The sequence below is a fragment of the Paroedura picta genome, chromosome 14 (assembly GCF_049243985.1).
Source record: "Paroedura picta isolate Pp20150507F chromosome 14, Ppicta_v3.0, whole genome shotgun sequence".
In the NCBI taxonomy this organism is placed as follows: domain Eukaryota; kingdom Metazoa; phylum Chordata; class Lepidosauria; order Squamata; family Gekkonidae; genus Paroedura; species Paroedura picta.
The window spans coordinates 17,158,905-17,183,967 of NC_135382.1; the positions used below are offsets into that span (position 1 = coordinate 17,158,905).

The 25,063-nt window shown below is 42.6% G+C and overlaps 1 protein-coding gene across 1 annotated transcript in view; it reads right to left on the bottom strand.

Moving 5' to 3' along the window:
- CCDC91 (coiled-coil domain containing 91) overlaps nucleotides 1-25,063 on the bottom strand; it is a 118,443-nt gene that overhangs the window by 41,885 nt on the left and 51,495 nt on the right. Inside the window, exon 8 of the mRNA XM_077310086.1 lies at nucleotides 8,415-8,522. Within this exon, the coding sequence (XP_077166201.1) occupies nucleotides 8,415-8,522 (108 nt within the window). The remainder of the gene's footprint in view (nucleotides 1-8,414; nucleotides 8,523-25,063) is intronic.

Below are 25,063 nucleotides of genomic sequence, written 5' to 3' on the forward strand. Positions count from 1 at the left end.
AGCGTGTCCAGAGGAGGGCAATGAAGATGGTGAGGGGTTTGGAGACCAAGACGTATGAAGAAAGGTTGGGGGAGCTTGGACTGTTTAGCCTGGAGAGGAGATGACTGAGAGGGGATCTGATAACCATCTTCAAGTATTTAAAAGGGTCCCATATGGAGGATGGAGCAGAGTTGTTCTCTCTTGCCCCGGAGGAATGGACCAGGTCCAAAAAGATGAAATTAATTCAAAAGAAATTCTGTCTCAACATCCGGAAGAAGTTCCTGACAGTTAGAGCGGTTTCTCAGTAGAACATGCTTCCTCAGGAGGTGGTGGGTTCTCCATCTTTAGAAATTTTTAAACAGAGGCTAGATAGCGATCTGACGGAGAGGCTGATTCTGTGAAGGTTCAAGGGGGTGGCAGGTTACAGTAAATGAGTGATTGGGATGTGAGTGTCCTGCATAGTGCAGGGGGTTGGACCCATGAGGTCCCTTCCAACTCTATTATTCTATGATTCTAGGATTAAGGAGGGCTGGCCTGTTACCCACTTTCAGCATCATCCTGACCCACTGAAATACACTGCAGCAGCTTAGCTGGAAGATTATCAGGGCATACCACAAAAGCCAAGTTCTAGTCTAGGTAAGGGCACAAGGCAGATAAAAGGTGCTCTTGGCCATAGATTATTTCACCCTCTGAAAGAAAATAAAAGTCCAGGAACATTCCTAAATCTTAACTCATTTCTACCACTTCACCAGACATTAGGTAAACCACTATCAGCAACTGCATCTTGTTACTCACCCTCACTACTTCATGAGACACATGTCCAGAGATTAAATTGCTTTTCTGGCTCCTTAAGAAAACAGGGTGCCATCTACAAATTGATGAACCCAAGCCTAAAGGAGATCTGTAGGCTAAATAAATTTTCTAAAGTATGTATTCATTTGTTTCTTCTTTGTTATGATTTCACAATTTTAATCAACAATAGTCCCAAGAGTTCTATTTTCATATTTTCCGTTTCTTAAATATGACCAACAATCAAAACGGCATCCCAGGTATTCTGCCCAGTTTCCTACACCTTCGTCAGTAATTGTTAATCTTAATATTGGATATCACATAAGCTTCTGCTCAGAGATTCCTGCCTGTAAGCATTGGGGTCATACCGGAAACAAATGAAGAAATACCTTAGAAAATGTATTTAGCCTACAGATCTCCTTTTGGTTTGGGTTCATTACTTGGAGGAATCGACTGTTCGGCTACTACCTACAAATTGATGGCAACCCATTCCATGACTCTCCAAGAAACTGAAAGACAGAATAAAGCCCTTGAGATCCCATGTCAGTGACACAGAGCACAACCACCACGACATCATGTTTGTGCAGATTAGCCAGCAGGTCTGCAAGGACTCCACAGGTCAATTTAATCCAAAATCACTGAAGACTAGGATAATACATAGGTTCATACTCCCTTTTATCTGCCTCCTGGTGAAGACAGGGCCACCAAAGAAGCCAGTGCAAATGCCAGCTGAGCCACAACTAAATCAGATTCATATAACCCTTTTCGTTAAGAAGCATTTGAATGACAAGTCGATTACCTTCCACTGTAGTGCTTCAAGAGGGCATCTGTGCATGCACACTGATGGGATTTAAATCTAAGCAGGATAGGTTCTTGGAAACCTCAAGAGCAACAAAATAGCCACAGAAATATTCCTCTCCCCATGATATGGAACAGACCACACATGCTCCCAGAGGGGGGGAGGTCATGCCTCTCCTGCCAAGTTCCTTGGCCACAGTCAAGTTAGAGCACCTGCTGTGGGTTTTTGTGAATGCACAGATGACCACTTGAAGAACAGTTACATGTAAACAACTTGCCCTCACTACTTAGTGGGCTTTGTGTATCACACTGATAGGTATAGACCAGCAAGCTGCCTTAATAGGGGGTATATGTGGGTGACTAGGAGAGACTGCAGGAAAGCTCAGACAAAAGAAGCACCCATATATGTCCTGCCAATGCCTGAAAAAAGTGGAGGGCTGGGCCTAGGTTGCAGCATAAAACAGTTCTGGCAAACATATTCTCTTTGCAAAGACAGAGGAGGTGGTTCTCACTTTTGTATAGTCCGAGGTATCCAGTAGCTATGATGTTGAGCTAAAAGGAGTTGTCCCTTTTTACTTCCAGAAAGGACACAAAAAGCTTCTTGAGCTGCCTGAAAGAAGATGTCCAAGTATTTTTGAAAATTTGTTCTATGGTATGTGCAATGCAGCCAGGAGGTTTGAGGATTATCCGGCCACCAGGCAAAGGATGTCCAGAGGTGGTTTGCCATTGCCTGCCTCCGTGTCATGACCCGTAATGTTCCTTGGAGGGATTCTACCCAAATCCTTGGAAGGTCTTCCATCCAAATGCTAACCAGGCTTGGCCCTGCTTAGTTTCTGAAATCCGATGGGATCAGGCTTGACTGGGCAATCCAGGTCAGGGGATAACCAAGTGTTCCTTTCACATCCTGAGTCTCTTAGCTTCTATTGCTAGTGACAGGAAGAAAATGGGCAAAATTGTCTGTATTTAGATGGAATTCTGTGACCACCCCTAGAAGAATGGTAGGGTCAGGACGAAGAGTTGCCTTGTCATCATGAAAATGGAGGAAGGGTGCATCTGCCCTAAGTGGAGCTGGTTCTAGTCCCCCTCTAGCAGAGCATTTTGTGAAGTCTGCCTTTTGTGAAAACACTGTTAATGTTACAAGCTACAATGGCCTAAGAGGTTTTCCTGCCAGTTGTGTGAGGACAAGCTGGAGTTTCCACTCAGGAATAGGAGGGAGCACTGGAAAGTAAAGCAGGACGACGCCCTTTCATCATCTCTTGAGCAAAGATGGAATGACCTTGAATAGGAAGTTGGAAGGTTAAAATTGCATCCAGGGGAGAGACGAGCATATGAGACTGAGAGACCAAAGATGGAGAAGGGACTGTGGTGCAAAAGTATTGCACCTCACCCAGGGTTCTGGATTTTAGACTCCTGGCTATAATTTTAGAACCGTTTTAATGTGACTAAATTATATTACTACATAGGGAAGGGATGTATGATTCCATTCAGATTGGCCAAAAAGAACCCAAATTAGCCTTGATTCAGATATGAATCTGCCAAATCTGGTTCGAATCACCATTCCCCAATAAGTTTAAATGGTCAAATCAATCCTGTTCAAATTGCTAAATTATGATTTGGCAAAATTCAGTGATTCAGACAAGCAACATTTAAACCTTAACGGGAAAGGGAGAAAGTTCCTCTTCCCATCTTTTCCAGGCTCTGGGCTGTTGGGATTTGAGGTAGAGGCATCAAACTTGCAGTGAGGTTGCAGGAGTTTTACCTCAAACAAACCGCTCAATTGCAAAAAGATTGGATCGGGGGGGGGGGTCCAATGCTAGGGTGCCCCAATCCAACCAAAGGGGGTGCCCCCATCCAACCTCCCTTATTCCCATGACAGGAATTTATCAACAGACCAAATAATCTATTTTGTTTCTCAACATAGGACATAATGGAGGTTGGATGGGGCACCCTCCTTTCCATCCCATTTCACTGGCAGCTCTTGTCAGAATTGAAGTGGATAATATGATTTGTTTTTATTTACTTAAATTTCTGTACCACCCATTCCAGTATATACCTGCTTGGGGTGATGCCACAAAATAGTGGGAACATGTGACCCAGGATTGCCACTTTTTAGAGGCATCCTCCCTCTGAGCTTAATGCCTGGTTCTGCACACATCATTTTTAATGCAGTTGAAACAAAAAGCACTGCATTATATTCCCGGTCTTAAAGGAAGAATATATAGTATTAATTCGCCAATAGTGAAAAGCAAAGCAGATTCATTGTAAAAATTAAGCTCGATTCAACAGTCATCAATGTAGGGTTTTTTGAACAACAGCCCTAAATGAAAACATTTGAACGCAGTCAAATATAAATATAGTTCCTGTGGCTTTTCCTGATTCCTGTAAAAAAAATAAATATCAAAAGAATACGAAAAAAAATCGTTTATTTCCTGGAATGTGACTCAGAGAAGATACTGTAAACAGATTTAATCATGTCCGCAACTGGTTACAATTACTTTTATATTAAGTCTGTGTCTGAAACATCATGGCAATGCATTCTTCAGATACAGGCTTATATTGTCACAACTGTTTCTCAGAACATATCTATGCACACACTGCTAAACCAATGCTTATACCAGGCTTTCTTAACCAGGATTTCATGAAACCCTGGGGTTTCTTGACAGCCCTGCAAGGGTTCCTCAAATGGGTGGGAGTTAATTAATTTTTTTAATTTGTTAAACATTTATCAGATGATATGACTTTATATGGTCATGTCAACCTGCCCCACCCTCCCAAAACAGCCAATGATGGGCCTGGAGGGGGTGGGAAGGGGAAGGGCACAGGGTGGGCGTGTACACAGCTGTGCTTCCCAACCATATTCTACACTAGTAAAAAAGCCCATTGTATCCAGAAGACAATGGGCGCTAGCAGGCAGGGACCAGAGCGAGGGGCAGCCGAGGGACAGAGCAAGGGACAGGCTACCTGAAAGAGGAGGCGGGTGGCGGCTCCTCGGCGTCTCGAGGTTTTTGGTGGGGAGTCCCAGGCGTGGTGCGCTGGGCTGCGGCGGCTCCTCTGCGTTTTTTTGATCTTCTGCGGCTGGGGGGGGGGGTGGGTTCTTTCTGCTGCTTCTCGGAGGCCACGCCCGTGGATCGGGCCGCGCCCGGCCGCGCCCGCGGATTGGGCCGCACCCGCGAGCCGCGCCTGCGGATCGGGCCGCGCGGGCGCGGCCTGGCCCTGATTCCCTCTCGGCGGCTGGAGTCTCGGCGGCTGGAGGTTCTCGGCGGCTGGAGTCTTGCCGGGGGCTCCCTCAGGGGCCGGCCTGACGCGTCAGGCCGGGAGCAACTGGCTCGCAGTTACTGGGGCTGGGAATCAGAGGGACCAATCGGCAGGCGCTTCGCGCCTGCCGATTGGTCCCTCTGATTGTCTGTCTTGAGGAAGGGTCCAATCCGGACCCTTCCTCATCCCGGACACATCCCGCCCCAGAACCCCTTACTATTTTATTTAGTCCGTGGCGCCCGCGGCGCCACGGGCGGTGTACAGATGATTGCACCACTTCTAGGGTTTCTCAAAGCATGAAGAATGTTTCATGGGTTTCCTCAATGATAAAACGGTTGAGAAAGGCTGGTTTACACCTTTGACATTCCAAAGAAGTCAGCCTTGTACTGAGAAAGTTCCAAACATCTGTGGACTCAGTTGTGGAACTAACTCCCCATGTTATAACTGTACTGGCATTTTCATTAATGACGTAAAGTGCTCAGCTACATGGTTTACAACAATGGTTGGAAGCAGGTTTCCAAAATGGTATGTGGGCTGGCTGTTAGTGTGGATGTAACACTATCGTTCCCTCCGAAGAAGAAATGGAGTAGGCAAATGAAAAGGAACGGAGGTAAAATATGTGTGAACTCCCAAGAAGAAGAGCTGTTTTTTGCACTACCCAAAGGAGTATCAAAGCGGCTTACAATTGCCTTCCCTTCCTCTCTCCACAACAGACACCCTGTAAGCAAGGTGAGGCTGAGAGAGCTCTGATAGGACTGTGACTGGCCCAAGGTCACTCAGCTGGCTGCATGTGGAGGAGGAGTGGGGACTCAAACACAGCTCTCCAGATTCGAGGCCACCATTCTTATTCATTACCCCAAGCTGGCTCTCTGAATAGTTCTGAAATTGAACAAGGGGGGGGGGACACCATGTGGGGAAGGAAGACTGCAAAAGCTTCTTGGGCCGGTTTAACATTGGACAGCATTAATCTTTGAACTGGGCCACTGGAGGAGGCAGGATTGAAAATCAACCGCATCAAGAATCATATCTACTATGGTCCTGCTCTCACTGCATAATATTTCTGCTCCTGTAATTCTAACATTTCTTACATTGTTTGACATGTCATTTTTCATACTTGTTTCAGACATTATGCAATGTGCCTTGAGTTGCACTGAGAAAGGCAGACTCTACGCAATGAATAATTAGAACAATACTTTTAGCAAAGCTGTAAGAACACATGACTCCCCATGAAGAACTTAGTGCCGAGTTGTGGTAAAAGACAAACTTTAGATCAGACAAATTTCTGGACAAAATTAAATCTTTAAAAGTGTGGCCACTTAGATGTCATTGTTTTCAAGAACCAAAATGTATGGTAGCTCCTTTTGACCCAAAGCGCTGGCCATTTTACAAGCTACCCCCTCAAAAACGGTTTTAAAAAATATACCTGTTTCAAAAGAATTGTCGAATGTTTACAATACTTAAATATTCTAAGGACAATCATTTAGTCTAAATGAATACATTAAATTAAGATATTCCAATACTGAAAACACTTGCAGTTTAACAAAATCAGGCTCAAAATAATTTTCTATGCCAGGATGTCTGCACATCAAAAAGTAAAAAATACTAAAACAAATATGGTAATTTTATATTTTGTACCTGATCTAGCAGAATTCTGCATGTGAATGAAAATTCAGCCTTTCCTTTCTGCAGCTAAATAGATTACAAATTAAGACCTGATTTATTTCCCCTCCAAATTTCAACACGAATGAATTAATGTCAAAGATACCTAATGAACAAGAAAAATATGAAACTTAAAAAAAAAGTTATTCCTATGATTTTGTTCATTCTTTTAAATTCGTGAGGTTACATCATTTGGGCTAACTGAACTATAGCAGAGAAGAGATAGGCAATTAGCAGTGTACAACAAGAATGACAAGTTGAAATCATGGAAGTCAATTAAGATTAAAGACCACACTTGGATAAAGGAGACCTAGATTCAGCTATGAAGCTCATTCATTGAGACAAACCTTCAGTGAAACATGAAGCAAAAACAAATACATTTCTCCTTATATAACGTTAGTTCAAATTTTGATGGATTATGTACACTGTCTCTGCAGTTCAGCGAATTTGCCATCATAGCATCTAAGGAAAAATATTCCCCTCCCCTCCCCAATGATGGACAAATTTCTACTGTTTTTATAGATGCCTGCTAGCCAGGACTGAAAATTATGCAAACAATTAGGAAAACATAAAATAATTGACTTAAAACAACCATAATAACATCAGAAGGGGCCTGCTGTATCAGAGCAATGGTCCATCTACTCCAGCATCCTGTCTTAGACAGTAGCCAACCAGTCCCTCTGGATGACCAACAACAGAGCACAGAGTTCAGAAGCCTTCCCCTGTTGTTGCCTCCTGGCTCTGGGATTCAGAGGATTAGTGCCTCTGAATATGGATGTTCCCCTCAGTTGCCATGTCTAGCAGCTACTGATAGACTTCTCTGTTACAAGACATTTTAAAATCTCTCTAATGCTGCAAAATATACTATGTGGATCATAAGTATATGTAAACCCTTTCCCTTCTTCAGTTGGCTATCATGGTATTCTAAATGCTAACAAAATAAAGTTCCTTGGGTTGACTGTAGAATATGCTTAACAATGCTATGACTTTGTCTGAAGGACCAGCAACTGTCATTAGACCACTAACATGAAAAATGCAATTAACAGTTGCACAAGTTTATGTTATTAAATCATCAGAGTAGTTTTAACTGTACCAGCATTATGGGGGGAAATGTCTGGGTGGAAAATCCCCAATCATGGCTCCAAAAGAAACATCTCAACAGCTTTTGTTATCCTTATAGGGACTTCTCCTTATTAACTGGAAGAGCCACCCAAGCTTCATCATAAACTGCTTGTGAAACATTTTTTGTTGGTTTCAAAAGTGGTTCTATCGATGTCCACATATACATAGATCATTTTGATTCTGATGGTTAGTGGCTGTTGGGCGACCAGCAGGAGGTTTGGGGGTAGGAACACGGGTGAGTGTGATATTGGTTGTGTCACTTTCAGTGAAAACCTGGAAATGATATAGGGTTGCTCTAGGAACTGCTGGAAACTTAGTGGTAAAACAATAGAGTTTCCAGGGATTCCTAGAGATAGCATACAATACTTCCAGGTTTTCCCCAGAAGTGGTAGAACGACACATCAGCTTTTTAAAAGACACATTCTCCCACCGCTACTCTGAACGAAAGGGGGCACAACTAGGGCTGCCAGGAAGTCTGATGGCCCTAATGGTAGTCAGTCAACCCCCCCCCCCACGCACACACACAAAGTACTTGAAACAAAATACAAAGAATAGATATTGGGGAGAAAATATGACCAAAGCACATACTAGATACTTATGTGACATGTTTCTGACAGCAGACAGTCATGCAACACAATAAGCACTGACTGAATGGAAGGAAGTTTTCAAAAGCAGTTTGTAATATGACAGAGGTGTTGCCGCAGTTTTCGGTAGGAGGGCATAAGAAAAGAAGAAGGGACAGGAACAGTTTACATAGCTATTTGAACCCAGGTCAAAATATGTATACTTTTATGACAAAACAGTGCAGTTACCTGAGCATTAAGGAGCTCTTCACACTTGTGTGCTTGTTTTTCTATCGCAGATACATACTGTTTTTCGACAGCTTCTTCTCGCTGCTGAACTGTGGACTGCAGCAAGGTCTGAAACGAACAATATAGCAGTCAGGCATAAATGGAGTAGACAGCCTGCCCTGCCGCTTGAAATATATATATGCAACATTTGCAAGCAACTGCAATTTGATATTGAAGTACACCCATGGATCAGATATGCGGGACATCTAAGACAAATATTGATATATTATATTCTATTTTTTGAGTAAGCGGGATTGCTCCAAACGATCCTCGTGTTTCCCTACAGAACTGTCTGTATAAAAGACCCGTAAGAAGCGAGGAAGGTGAGCAGTTCTGTGAAACATATCCAGTTCAGTTGGACCACACAAGATGAAAGGCAAAGGAAAGCCAGTGGGGAATGGGGGTGTGTGGAAGCCAGACATATTTCACTGGCTGACAAAGCTCCACATCCTCTCTGCACACTGTTAGATCCCCAGGGCCAAGCATGATCTTCACAACCACAAGTCAAGTAAAAGCAGATGGAAATTATGAGTTATTTGAAAATATAGAGCCAGTGCCCCCAAAATAGTTCTTGATCCCTTGAAGAGACTAGAATCACAAGTGTGAAAAGGAAAGAGCAGAAAACACCTCCCCCCTCCCCAAGCACACACATAAAAAACACAATTCTAAAATGCAGACAGATTTATAATTGTTTTATAGGGGGTGATCCAACCACTGAACAAAATGAAAAGAGAAACCAGATTAACATCATATCTACCCATTCCCTTTACATTTTTACCAGATTATCTCATCCTTCTATGACCAGCATGGTGTGATCCTCATTATTTTAAGTACGGTGCCACATTCCCCTCCCCCAAAATGCTGTGCTATACACATGCAACAGATATGATGCTCTGCATGAAAAAAAATACAGTGTTTAAACAAATCTGAATACTGACCTGTTTACAATTAAAATTATGCTAAAAGGAGCTCCCTTTATACAAAACAGAATTCTGGCAAGCAAGGAAAGTGTTCCCAACCTCTTAAAATAGACTTTTGTTTTTAAAATAATAGACATGCTCGGTAGGAAGCGTTAAGCAAGATGCTGCATGTATGCAAACTGCCTGGAACAGAAATTCTGTTTTTGAACTATTCATCAATTTTTTTTCCACGTATGGGGTGCTGTAAATGTACTACTACTGCAGAAATATTAGAAGTCTTGTAACACATCACCAATTAAACCAGGCAGCAAAGTCCTGAGTGCGCTACGCTACAGAACTTGCTTATACCTACTGCACTTACCGTTGGAGCAGAAATAATTTAGTTTTGCAAACATTCATATAATTAGAAAAGGTATGGCTCATGTAATGTAGTAGCAAATTTGAAAAAAATGGTAAAAATTGATCATTGTCACTGCAATTGTCACAATATTAAGTATCTAAGGGCAAATTAGGGCTTGTTCCACAGGGCAAATTAATAGGGTTCTTAACTCTTGTTAGCAAATTCCAGGTGATCCGGCGATGGAGCCTAGGGAGGGTGTAGTTTGGAGGACGAACTTTGGTGGTGTATAATGCAAGAATTCACCTCTCCAGCTCCTAGGTCCCACTTGAAGGTTGGCAACCAACAAATAGAGGAACAATCTATTGTTCACAGAAGAAATTTCATTTCTTCATTTCAATCAAGGCTTTATAAACCTCACCGTCACGGTTATGTGCAAGCGTCATGGGTACCAGAAAAGAGTGCAGTAATGCAATACATCCATTGTAGTTTCCCTTATATAAATTGTATTGTTTAAATCAGTTGTTGTCCCTGTATTTTTGGAATTTTCTGCAAGCTGATTTGGGTCCCCTTTGTGAGAACAGTAGCAAATCATGTCCAAATATAACATAAAACTAAACTGCCAGTCTACACTGCTAACAACGCTGTGAGACTGCGAATATTTTTCAAGTTTTATGACAACGTTTCATAGGCCAGGTAGGGTAAATACCACAGCTGATTCATCAATCTTCAAATGAACTCCTTAGGTGCATTTAATAAATTCCGGCTTACCAATAAGCAAATCTGTGTGATGCTTGATTCCAAACCAAGGAATCCACGGTGGCAGGATTTCCAGCACACCTAGAAGCTTCCCCCCTTCATTAGCATGTCATAAGCAAAAAATTGCTGATGGCAGAAAGAAAAACTGTTCCCTCGTCCATAATGACAACAAAATACTTTCTGCACCTTTCCAGATGTAGATCGATCGATCTATCTATCTATCTATCTATCTATCTATCTATCTATCTATCTATCTATCTATCTATCTATCTATCTATCTATCTATCTATCTATCTATCTATCTATCTATCTATCTATCTATCTATCTATCTATCTATCTATCTATCTATCTATCTTTATCTCCAAGTCTCGTGACGGTTTACAGAAATTCATAAAAACAATAAAATCCCATAAAAACCCATTAAAACATAATTAAAACAAAATATCGTGATGGCGGATAATAACCCACTCCCCTCTCCCCCGTCCAGCAAGGTCGATTACTCCCTATCTGTAGCGAGCTTATTGTGTCAAAAAACCCTTATGCATAGAGAATACAGATTTCCTGAAAGGCTCTACTTGGAAACCAAACCAGCAATCTGGAGCATTAGTCAGATATCTTGGATTATCGTGTCCATTTCAGTTTAACTCTTCTAGTTAAGTGGCGAGAAGTCAAAAGCTTAAGATAGCATCTACTGAAAAACCTGGCATTAAAGAGAAGGTTGAAAAGGAGAGGGAAAATGGCCTCTGAAATGGAACGCATACCTTCTCATATGACTCAGCCATCACTCACAACCAATATCCCCAGAACCTGGCATGATTTTTCGTTCTACTAGTGAGTAGTTCCATCAGGTAGAATAGCTAGATTCTATGAATCACAAGGGCAAATGGCAGTCACAGATGCACAGTTTTGTCTGTCTCCACTATTCTATAGCTCCAAGAACTCCAAACAACTGATGCTCAGAATCCTGGGAGCCCAGTGACCAAAATAGGAAGCAGCATAAAGGGCTGTTATGAAGATGAGTAACTCAGGCAACATGGCCTGTCATTATCCATCCACTGATAGGGTTCCTGCTGCTTTGTTAGTGTGAATGTGGATAGTAGTGTTCCCCGATTCTCACATTGGTCACCCTTGGGGAGGTCTTTGGAGGCTATTAAAGGGGGGGGGGCAAGATAATGCATGTCAGATTATCTACCTTACAGGCAGCTCAACATTCTCTCCTACTGCTGAAATTGTTTCCAAGTGTAGTTTGCGTCTAAACCTTATTAAAAACTGTCGACTTTTTCTCAACCCAACGACTATCCAGAAACATGTTTTCTGAATTCAGAATATTATCATTATGGTGTACACTGATATTGTTGGGTATTTTCACATTCTCTTTCTCTAGCAGTTTTTCAGGAAAAGACATTGGATTCTCCTTTGGCTCTAGAAATAAGGTGCTGTAGAAAGGTAAGAAACAACAAGCACATTGTGGAAATAACAACAACATCATCATCATCATCATCATCATCATCATCATCATCATCATCATCATCATTATTATTATTATTATTATTATTATTTATTGGACTTATTGCCTGCCACTCTCAGCAAGCTGGCCCATGGTGGGTTACACGATAAATCCCCATACATAAAAACTCAACCCCAATTAAAACCCTATTAAAATACAGAAACACGTGGAAGTAAAAATAAGACCCACCCTATAACAGTACACCTGGTGGCAGAGGGTCGGTAATGCACCAGCTGACCATTACTAGTGGTGTTACAAAATTGGTGACAAGCCTCTTCCATGGGGGGTGGCATCCGATCCTGCACTGGCCTCAACCGTAGACCTGGTAGGACAGCTCTGTCTTGCAGGCCCTGCAGAACGCTGAAAGTCTTGTCCTCACATGGCATCCCAACTGTCCTTTTTATATGAGCCAAGCAACAGTTATCTGCTCATAAAATGAAATTTCCATATGTCTATCCCACAGGAAGATGCCCATTTCCATCAGTCGTAGTGCCGCGTCCCGGATTTCTACTTGAAACCACGGTAAATCTATTGGCATGCCTTTTTAAGGGATATGGCTCATTTCCAACTGAGTACATTTCCAGCTGTCCAAAGAGTTTTTATTTATTTATTGGCTTTCTACCCTTCTCTATCGGCAAGCCATCTCACGGCGGGTTACAACGATAAAACCCCGCAACAAAAGGTAAAATTGCAGCATTAAAACCCACTCTGATCCAGCAGTGAACTAAAACCCAACCCCACACGCTTGACAACTACCCACCCAGCACCTCAGGGCAATGGGGAAACTCGCCGTTCTGGTTAGAAAATGAGGAGGAGTTATCCTAATATCAAGATAACACCAATTTTTGCCTCTGAAACAAAACTGTCAAAACAGACAAATGCAGTAATTCATCCTCACAGAGTAATATGATTCTTGGGAGTAGGCATCCCTTTCTATAATGGCTCAGTATTCAGACTCAGAAAGCCTTCACTGGCATACAAGGCTCAATATTAAATAAAATATTTGGGAATGTTCTGAAAAATTATAATAATACAATTCAAAGTAACAGATAATCTAGAACAGTGGTTCTCAACCTGGGGGTTGGGACCCCTTTGGGGGTCAAATTACCCTTTTACAGGGCTCTCAGCAGGGCAAGCAGCTTGGCTGGGAGGGCACCATCTACACAACAGCCTTGTGGGGTAAATCGAGATAGAGAGTTCGTCTGTCTGGAGCAGCAGAAAACAGCAAGATCGTCATGGTGGGATAAGAGGCAGAACTGAACTGAGAAACCCCAGGGGGGAAGAACCAATTTATATACAATCATGAACAATGGATCTTCACGCCATTGGTCAGTTTGGGTTTAATTTCTGTGAAAGAACCCTTGCATGATTTTGTGGCTGGGGGTCACCATAGCATGAGGAACTGTATTAAAGGGTCGCGGCATTAGGAAGGTTGAGAACCACTGGTCTAGAATAATGGTTTGATTTACATCCTCTTTTGTAATACAAGGCTTCCTTCTTCCCATGTACTTAGTCTCTACTTTATTATAATGAGCAGACAAGAAAGAGGGTTGGGGGGGAGAAACATTTAACATCCAAACTGATGGTGACTGAGTAAGCTTGGCTCTGGAGGAGGATCTAACTCTTTCCAACTTGGCACCACCTTCAATAGCTTTGCTGGCTAATCAAAGATTAAAAGTGGCCAAGTTTTAAATCTCATACTAGAGTCTATAGCTACATAATGGTTTATAAGTCAGGAAAGGAAACTGATAGTTTGATTTGTTGTGTGAGTTAAAAAAAAAAAAGATCTCCTCTGATCAATGTGCCAGTGTTATAAGTTAGGTAGAAAATAGAAGCAATTATATTTAGTCTCAAGAGGGGGGGGGGAACACACACAAATAGAACACAACCAGCTATCTGGAATGCATTCCATTTCTCCTGCCATATCCCAATCTCTCTAAAGACTAGTTACATGCATTCAGCTGTTCCGCAAACCATACATTTGGAGACACAAACTTATGGAGACCATTACAATCAGCTCCACATCCAGGTTTGTATCTCACGTGGTGCTAAAAATGTATCATGGTCTGGCTGAAAGCTCACATTCCACTCTTGCGGTTTGCACTGTCATCTGGGTAAGCCAAGTGGAAGAGTTTTACGGAGCTCTCACATTTTTTGAGAAGCACTTCTCCAACATCAAGGGCCACCTGGCTCGGAGGGACTCCTAAAAAGCTTAGTCAGGAAACAAGTCCTTCTCTGAAAATGTAGGCTTTGTGCCTATCATTCTTTCCATGCACAGTGGTACTAACTCAGGATGTCTGCTTCGAAAAGATGAAACCAAGTTATGCGAACCCAAAAAGGAGATCTAATCTTTTTTCAAGTCCAGTACAACATTTGCAACATCATGACTTGTAAGAGAGAAAAATCTTGCATGGAATTTTGTATGGCTGAATTTTGTATTGCCTAAGACAACACATTTACATTAAGGCAGTCCATAGAGCTAAGGGTGAGATCTCAGTGCTGAATAATGGAGAGAACACATACGTACATGAATCAGGCCACTGACTTCAAAAGGTGTGATGGGAATTCACAACATTACTGCAAGGACATAGGGATTTAAAAGTTTCTCTGCTTGATTTAACCGCCAGAGGTACTATCTCTATGATACCACAGCAGCCTACAAACAAGAGATCTGACATATTATAGATACCAAGACCGTTTATGCACTGGGAACTTCAATGCCCTAGCTCCTGTGCAGGAGCACAAATCGGGGGCGGATGAGGCACACCAGGCCAAATGCTCCCCTGTGTGAGTGCAGGAAGAGGTGGGGCAACCTGCCACAACTAAAATTCCAGCCTGCAGCCCGGCATGAAACCTCCAGTGCATAAACGGTCCAAGAGAGCAATCCTCAACAGGTATCCTTTGAAGTAAGTCTCTTGTTATTCAATGAGGCTTACTCCCAGGAAAGTGTATTTTGGATACACAATACTGATGAATGACAGATGAAATAAAATATCATCAGGAAGAGGAGAGTTAAATCCCTTTCTACCAACAAAATAGCCATCTCTGTCACAAAACACACAGAAAAGATTGCTCTGGTGTAAACTGTAATAACTAAATACCATAGAAAGGAGTGGAGGCTGAACAGTCTTAATGCAGGACCCTCACTTTCAAAATTAATAGATGCAAAGTCAGTAGGCAACCAAATGGTAAATAACAGCGGGAAAATGTTAAAAAATACAAATGTTGATGTGAAAACCAATACGGAACACAATATTTTAGAACAGAAACAACTAACAGAAAGTAACCCAAGACTAATATTTATCTGAACCTCAGCATGTGAAGGATGTAAATTCATTGGTTCCGGAAGCAGAAAACGGGCTTAAGACTGACAAAAGTATTTCTTCACAAGGAGCCCTATTCATCTGTCTTGCAATTCTAGAGATGGGTTATGACTAAACAACAGCAAATGCTGTAAAATCAAATATTTATTAACCTAAGCATAATCATGCCATCAAATTGTGGCAAGTTCTTAAAGAGATGGGAATATCAGAGCATCTAATCTGAGAAACCTATATGCAAGTCAAGAAGCAACAGTGAGAACTGGGCATGGAATCACTGATTGGTTCAAAATTGAGAAAGGAGTTCGGCAAGGCTATATACTGTTGCATTGCCTATTTAACTTGTATGCGGAGCACATCATGAGAAAGGCAGGGCTAGAGGAGTCACAAACTGGGATTAAGATTGCAGGGAGAAATACCAACAATCTCAGATATGCAGATGATACCACTCTAAGGGCAGAAAGCAAGGAGGAAATAAAGAGCCTCATGATGCGGGTGAAGGTGGAGAGCGCAAAAGTTGGCTTGAAACTCAACATCAAGAAAACGAAGATCATGGCATCCGGCCCTCTCAATTCCTAGCAAATGGATGGGGAAGAAATGGAGACAGTGACAGATTTTATTTTCCTGGGCTCCAAGATCACTGCAGATGGGGACTGCAGCAAAGAAATTAAAAGACACTTGCTCCTGGGGAGGAAAGCTATGGCAAATCTAGGCAGCATCCTAAAAAGCAGAGACATCACCCTGCCAACAAAAGTGCGTCTAGTCAAGGCTATGGTCTTCCCAGTTGCAATGTATGGCTGCGAAAGTTGGACCATAAGGAAGGCCGAGCGTCAAAGAATTGAGGCTTTTGAACTCTTGTGCTGGAGGAGACTCTTGTGAGTCCCTTGGACTGCAAGGCGAACAAACTGGTCAGTCCTAGAGGAGATCAACCTTGATTGCTCTTTAGAAGGCCAGATCCTGAAGATGAAACTCAAATACTTTGGCCACCTCATGAGAAGGAAGGACTCCCTGGAGAAGAGCCTAATGCTGGGAGCAGTTGAGGGCAAAAGAAGAAAGGGACGACAGAGAATGAGGTGGCTGGATGGAGTCACTGAAGCAGTAGGTGCAAACTTAAATGGACTCCGGGGAATGGTAGAGGACAGGAAGACCTGGAGGATCATTGTCCATGGGGCCGTGATGGGTCGGACATGACTTCACACCTAACAACAACAAATCATGCCATCAAGCAGCTGCCATTAAGATTAAGGAGCAACACTAAACAAATCACAGCAGACTTTTGCATGATATTCATCTTGAGTATCAAAACTCTGGCTTAAGAAGCATCTTACTCATCGCCATGAGCCAGAATTTCTGAGAATGGTGGTATATAAATCACCAAATTATAAATAAATAAATAAAAATCATACTTCACAGGAGTTTTTTTCCAATGCTTCTCCAATTCCCCTTCCCCCCAAAAAATAAATTCACATCTCTGGCATTTCATAAGTATGATAAATAAATAAATAAATACAATTCAGCAGAACATAGCCCAAGAGATAAAGCTGCATCAGCATCCCAACTAAAATATCAAGCACGCTTTAATAGCTTGTACCACTTCCATATTTTCCAAGACTGAACAATACATTACAATGTTTTGAGGAAAGCCTAAATGACATTGGCCCAGCTGAAACCAATCCAGATGATACTCAACAGACTGAAACTTGTTGGGACTGGAAGCAACTTCTGTTTGCTCAATGAAGAGCGTATCCATATGTTCAAGAAGTTGGAATCACTTTGAACCTCCATTCAAGAAAAGCAAGACTCGGTTTCAGCCTCTACAACAGCAACAACAACAAAAATCAAAATACAAGGAATTCAAAACTTGGCCATGTTCTGAAGTCTTGCACTCACTTTTTTATTTTTAGAAAGGATGTATTAATTTACAGTTGGGAAAAAAAAACACAAGGCATTTTTTTGAAAAAAATGTTGGCCCCTACCTACTCATTTGAAAAACGATCTTCTAAGAACAATCCCAAACTCTGGGAAAACAGATGTATTGATTTTAATTTTCATGAAGGAAGAAAACATTTTTACATAAAAACAGTAGAATATATATGTTCCCCATCCCTGTAACCAGGAGGATACCACGAGCACAGAAAGGTGGCCGCAGAACAGAGAGAATAAAACCACCGCTACCCACGGTGGCCACCCAGGCAAAGAGCAAACTGGCCACGTTGGGTTAGCGATGGTTTTACTTCCTTTTACTTTGGCAATCTCACTTGCTAGCCCAAACCGCTGTGCTCTACGCTGAACAGAGTGGGAAGCCATTTCCCTTATTCCAGATCCAATGGTGGGGAGAGACAACCTTCCGTGCACAAAGGCACTTTATTAATTTAAAAGTTTGTTGCATAATTAATATTACGAGTTCTATCCTGGATTGCCCCAACCCAGGCTTGTATTGCTTTGTATTACCCCAACCCGGACTAGCCCAATTTCATCAGATTTTAGTAGCTAAGCAGGATCAGTCCCGCTTAACATTTGGGTGGGAGATCCCCAAGGAAGGCCAGAGTTGCAACGCAAAAGCAGGCACTGGCAAGTCGCCTCTGAACATCTCTTTCCCTGAAAACCCAATTGGGGTGCCAAAAGGCAGCTGTGACTTGAAGGCGTCTCTCCCTTCGTATTATTCTATATGTACATTTGGTGGAGCAGAGCATGTAGTAATTGTGCTGCTTATTTTGGTCGATAATTGCAAATGTGGCCCTCTGTGGCCCATTATGCACGGAGGGGAAGCTCCGCATTCAGGGTGGAATGGTGTCGCCTAAAATCACCGATAACGCACAGCGCTGGCTGCAACCGGCCGCAGATTCGGTGCATGCTGCCGAAAAAGCCGCGTTAGCGAAACGTGGAAGAAAACGGAGCTTCCGGGCGACCGGGGCGTAACCAGAAGTGGTGCCAGGGTCGCCGCATGCATAATCGGTTACTCTGGGTTTTGCCGCCGTTGCGTCCCGTCACATGCGTAAGCGGTTTGCTTCGCGTCTTCCCCCTCTGCGTTTTTCATGTGACCCGAAATCGCCGTTTCGGCAGCCGTGCATAATAGGCCTGTGAGCCGCAAAGTGACTACCACTGATTTGTCTGCGCTTAAATCTCTTTCACTGGAATCAATGGGATGAAAAGATATAATGAGCTGGATCATGCCCATGAGGACTAATATGCCATATAAAACTGAGAGCCTGTGTGGTGTAGTGGCTAAGAACGGAGGACTCTAATCTGAAGAACCGGACTTGATTCCCCACTCCTCCTCCCCATGCAGCCAGCTGGGTAACTTTGGGCCAGTCATGGTTCTCTCAAAGCTCTCTCAGCAACACCTGCCTCATGAGGGGACTGTTGTGGGGACAGGAAGAGAAGGGGATTGTAAGCTGTTTTGAGACTCCTAAGGTTAGGGGAGAGTGGGGGCATAGAAACCAACTCTTCTTCATATAAAACATCATCTTGAAACAAACTGACTTTCTACAGACTAGAATGTTTTCGTCAGTACTAAGTATATCCAATTCCTTGATTCACTGTTTAAACATGGTCAATACAATTTTGGAGGCTAACCTGAGCATTAACCAATCATGTGGTATAAAAAAAATATAAACACAGTCCCTTCAATTTTTTTAGAAACTCTGATTCCAGGGCCTACGAACTAAAAAAAAAAAGCCACTACAATTTCTAGCAACTGTTACAGAATATATTTTATTGATTTAAGCTATCTAAAACCCTGCATTTATTCTAATGTACCCAAGGGAAGGGGGCTAACAACAAATGAGAACCTTAAGAACAATACTTGACTTGCAGAAGGGCAGCCTGGGCTCAAGGAACACAAGCACACATTTCTGTTGGCTTAAACAAGGCCACGGCTTTAGTATTACTCCACAGGAGAGTTGGCACCGCATGGGAGAGAGTGGGCTGACCACAAGAACCTGGACCCTAACAGCACCCTGGGATGCACCCAGGTCCCCCACTGGGAACACAGGTCCCCTTGCCACTGGGATCCTATCCAAGGGTAGTGTCCAGCAGTGCCCTGGGGCCCACCCAGTTCCCCAGCCAGGAACATGGGTTCCCTTGCCATTGGATTCCCACCGTTGATAAGTGTCTACCTGGTGCCAAGAGGAAGCACACACTTCCCTTGGCCCCACCCCAAGCCATCTAGCACTGTAAACTCTGGGGTGTCAAGGAGGGGTTGCCCACCTCCCTTGGTCCCAACCCCAGGGTACGTGGCACTGCAAGCCCCATGCCTCCCCTGCTGGGACAGCCCCACTTTCTGACTCATAAGGAGGCCCCTAACCTGGAGAGTTCGATGTGTAGACAGAACTCCCATTCTTGTGCAACTAAATGGGGGGGGGAGGGGGGAAGGGGGGGTATTTTCACTGATGCCCTAATGCAGCTTCATATCAATGCTAATTTCCTGCCTGTCGTACATTTACACTTATTTATTTATTATATTTATATACCACCCTCCCTTTAGGCTCAGGGCGTTTTACATTATAATTCTCATATGCAGTACAGTACAATGAACGTTCAATATAAAACTCATTTAACAGTGAAACTTGTAACAGTGTAATATAACAACAGTACTTAATAACAACAACAAACAATGTGATATAACAACAGTACTCAATAACAAACATCAGTTTTCTATTAGTGGTTAGTGGCTTGTTCACTTGTCTTGGCCAAATGCCTGGTGGCTCCTTTTTGCAGGCCTTGAGAAATTGTTTTAGATCTGGCAGGGTCCTGATGTCCTCTGGGAGCTCATTCCACTAGGTGGGGGTCAAGACTGAGAAAGCCCTGGCTCTACTCACTGACAGACAAGCTTTCTTGGGGGCAGGGATCACCAGTGTATTGGTGATGGAGGAGCATAAAGTTGTTTGGGGCCATAGGTGGAGAGGCAGTTTCTCAGATACTCAAAGTCCAGACCATGTATGGCCTTGAAGGTAATTACCAGAATCTTAAGACTAATCCAGTAGTCAACTGGTAGCCAGTACAGCTGTTGGAATGCAGGCCAAATATGGGCCCTCAAGATGTTCCCGTAAGAACCCTGGCTGCCACGTTTTGCACCAGTTGGAGGTTCCAGGTAAGGGATAAGGGTAGGGCTGCATAGAGTGAATTGCAGAAATCCAGCCTAGAGGTGACCATTGCCTGGATCACTGTGGCTAGATGTTCTGGGAGCAGGTAGAGCGCAAGTAGCTTAGCTTGGCAAAGGTGGAAGAATGCCAAATGGGCTACTTTTGTGATCTGTTCCTCCATGGAAAGGTAAATGTATCCCCTGTGCAAGCACCGAGTCATGTCTGACCCTTGGGGTGACGCCCTCTAGCGTTTTCATGGCAGACTCTATACGGGGTGGTTTGCCAGTGCCTTCCCCAGTCATTACCGTTTACCCCCCAGCAAGCTGGGTACTCATTTTACCGACCTCGGAAGGATGGAAGGCTGAGTCAACCTTGAGCCGGCTGCTGGGATCGAACTCCCAGCCTCTGGTCAAAGCTTTCAGAAGGCTGCCTTACCACTCTGTGCCACAAGAGGCCCATGGAAAGGGAGGTGTCAAAGATCATGTCCATGCTTTTTTCTTTGTGATTCTCTAATTCCTGGTTGTGTCTTTGGCAGTTTTTTAATGCCTGTCCTGTGCGGACTGCACTCTTCCTCCAAATGGATAGATCCCAAGCAATACAAACCAGGAAAAAATATCAACCAATTTCTCAATTGAAACTGTAGGAGTTAGGGTACTTTTCTTCGTTAGGTACAGAAAAGCGGGGTATAAAAATCAATACTACTTCTTCTTGTGCCTAGCAGAAATAAGCTAGCTGCCATATGATTAATACAACTGCAATCAAGTGGTACATCGGCCCTACCACTGAGCTAAGAGCCTTGCCCTGGATTCCCTTGCAATGAAGATGATTTCCAAGGACAAGCAGACATCAAATTGTGTATCATTTAAAAATTTGTTTTTAAAAAGCATTAGTTTAAGGTGGGGAAAAACCCCTGTATAATTCCTACTTGGGCTGCGTTGGAATTTTTAGTGAAACAGGCTCTAAGTGGAGTAAATAAAAACAAGATGTTCATTTTTTTTCCTGGACATCTTTCACTTTTATTTAGACATGCAACTCAAGTTTTGCAAAGTTACTGCTTTGAACTTTAAAACATTAGCCCAGCCAGTATTTCCTTCGGAAAATTCTTCTCAGACATTATTAGAGTTGAAAAAGAAAGCCTTATGTGAAATCAGGCTATTAGAAGGCCATCTTCCGTACAAAGAAGAAAAAGAAGCGTTGGTTATTATACTCCACTTTCCCCTACTTTAAGGAGTCTCAAAGTGGCTTACAATCGCCTGCCTTCTTCACAATGGGCACCTTGCAAGGTAGGTGAGGTTGAGAGATTTCTGAGAGAACAGTCTCTGGATGCCTACTGTTAAAATGGTGGCTGAGCCACATGGACCTTCTGAGAGCTGCCAAACTTAAGATTTGCTTGGGATCTGTCCATCTGGAGGAAGAGTGCTGTCCGCACAGGATAGGCTTTAAAAAAGGTCACCCAGAAGGCTTCAAGTGGTAGGCTTCAAGGGATTAAACCTGTTTCTCCAGATTAGAGTCTGATACACTTGTCTTTCAAAATGCAAAGACAGGTGGTAAATCCCATCCAGGAATTTTATCTAACATGTGCCAATGTTTATAACATTCCTGATGTTAAAAGCAAATGAATTACATTCCAATACACACACCATTCTATTCTTACCCTTTGGTTTGTCCTTAAATAATTCTAATCATGGAAGATTATTAATTCTACTTACAGCATTATTGTGAATGGAAATGGGGTAGCCCCTGTCTTTACATTGTTGAAGGAGGCATTTAGCTGCCTGCTGAAGATCTAAGCCTTCACTGCAGTCATGCTTCAAATGCAACAATTGTGAAAATGGAAGGTTTCATTAAATGCTGTGAGTGGTGGGAAGAAAAATGAAACAAGGAATTCTTACCCATGGGTTTAGAAAAAGCTCTTGCCTCAAGACTTCTTCATTTTGAAAACCACCCAATCCAAAAATGATAAAGACTGTAGGTCATAGGATGCAGAAAATTGAATGGTAGGATGCAACTGATTGATTCAAGTGAGGAAATCTTTGAAAATATATTGAATAGTAAGAAAATGTCACCAATATACCTAATATAGTAAGCAATAAATTGAAAGGGCTTACAGCAAAATCCTAACCCCTTCCTTCCTCTTTTTTGCTAACCTTTGAATGATAACAACATACAGGTAAGGAATTTTATCTTTTAAATGTTGACGGTCTGCTTCTGGCTGGAAGATAATTTTATCTATCTCATTTTAGGCTGCCCAGTGTGTATTTATATCCTTTATCTATTGGGTGTAGTGGTTATTAGTGCGGAGTTCTAGAGTTGGTTCTTATATGCCGCTTTTCCCTACCCGAAGTGGCTTACAGTTGCCTTCCCATTCCTCTCCCCACAACAGACACCCTGTGGGGTGGGTGAGGCTGAGAGAGCCCTGATATCACTGCTCGGTCAGAACAGCTCTCAGTGCCGTGGCGAGCCCAAGGTCACCCAGCTGGCTGCATGTGGAGGAGTGCAGAATCGAACCTGGCGTGCCAGATTAGAAGTCCGCACTCCTAACCACTACACCAAACTGGCTCTAAATAGAACATTTCAATATTAAAAAATCAAGACATTAAAATAACATTTAAAATACAACTGCGTATCAAATATTTAAACAATTTGATAAAACAGAAGCATGCAAACACACATAACATCCCTGCCAGGAAAGAGGGTTAACAACAGTGAGTGGGGGAAGACCCAACAAAACAAAACAAAACAAAAGTCATTACCTGCGGGCAGAAAGCAACAATAAAGGAAGACAGACAATCTCTCTTGGGAAGGTGTTCCAAAGTATCAGCACCATGACCAAAGAATGGCCCTTTCTCAACTTGTGACCCTTCTAGCCACAGATGACAAGGGCATCCAAGATGACCAGAGGCGGCAGGTATGTTCATACTATTGCGCTGCCCTATTTTTATGGCATGCATTTTAATGGCTTTGTTTTGTTAGCTGTAAGCCACCTTGGGCATGTCTCTGGAGAGGCGGCATATCGATTTTCTAAATTAAATAACTTCCATCCATACCCTTTTAAAAGGAATTCGGCTGGCTAATATTTTAAAACAAAACAAATGAAGCAGGCAGACTGACATTCTCCCCATAAACCCATCAGGTTTTCCAAATATATGCAGTACTTAACTGGCCGATGCAACCTTAGCACATGTATTTAATTTTTCTGTCTGAAAAGGGCAGGTGCAAAAGAGAAATTAGAAAAATTTTGTAGTAAAAGGAAATACATTATTTAGACCAAAGTAATCTCAGCACCGTTATTCATATCAGTATGCCAAGTCAAACTTTATTATACTGAGTTTTTTTAATATGTTGGATCAGGGGTAGTCAAACTGCAGCCCTCCAGATGTCCATGGACTCCAATTCCCAGGAGCCCGTCAGCATTCGCTGGCAGGGGCTCCTAGGAATTGTAGTCCATGGACATCTGGAGGGCCGCAGTTTGACTACCCCTGTGTTAGATCTAGCAAATTAGGACCCAAAAGTAGGATGATCTGAGAGCCCAAGTGATAACTAATATGGAACTGTGAAGGATCACAATCACTGAGGAAGTTTACGAAAATGGGATATAATTTACCTAGGAACCTGTTTTGGCTGTGATTTATTTCTGTTATGATTTTTGGTGATTTGCAGATATTTGAATCACTATAAAAAGAAGAAATAAAAAGATCCATGATTGATTTGGAATAGCCTGGGCAATTCCTATTTTATTGATTGGTGCTCTTATTCATATCAGCATGCCAAGTTAAATTTTTATAACACTGAGTTCTTCAAAAACACCTTAGATAGCATCTTCATTGTTGTCAAAAATATTCACTTCTAATAGCAAACCAAAATTAAGATAAAGCCAGATTCTTAAATAGGATGCTTGAATTTCAAGTGGTGACTTTTGTTGTTATCCTCACAGGGTTGGCACACAAAATACCCGTGCCATGTTCAACTTTGACCGTTACCCATGCAACATGGAAATCCAGCTATGACGCCAAAGTAACTTGTGAGTGGGATCAGAGAACCTGACTGTGACATGGCACTTCGTATTAACAGGTGGCCTATAAAACATCAACTTGCAAATCTTTAATAGGGAAGATGGGGAGTCTGTTATTGTTCTGTACAAGTCTTGAGCAATTGTTTCCACCCTCCAGCAAAAGGGCCTTCATCATCCACCCTCTCAAGGAAGGAAGGAAGCACCTAGATCCTGGCAGCAGAAGCCATAAAGAAACCCAGCTGATGTTCCAAACCCTTCTGCGGTCCAACATGATTGTGTCATATGACATGCAAGGGTTATTATAGACAAGCGTATTGAATTACTCTGTCTTACTCATGATATTATTTTATAGACTGCCATGGAACACAGGCAGAGTCTAATCCAGGTAGTGCTTAACTTTCACACCATTCCCTGGGCCTCTCCCTACTGCAGAAATGGTCACATCTATCAGCTTTCCCACAACTACCGCCATAGTTTCTCAGCCTAATTTAATCCACAACTGCAAGTTTCAAAACATGCCATGCTTCTTATAAGTGACAAGATAGTATTTTAGCTGCGGTCTCCAGGAAAATTTGGAGAGCATCTTTTTTTTAAAAAGACTCCGGTTTCTATGGAAGGAAGAAGTCCCCCTCACTGGCAGAAGCATTCAGATGATTAGTAACCATGGGGA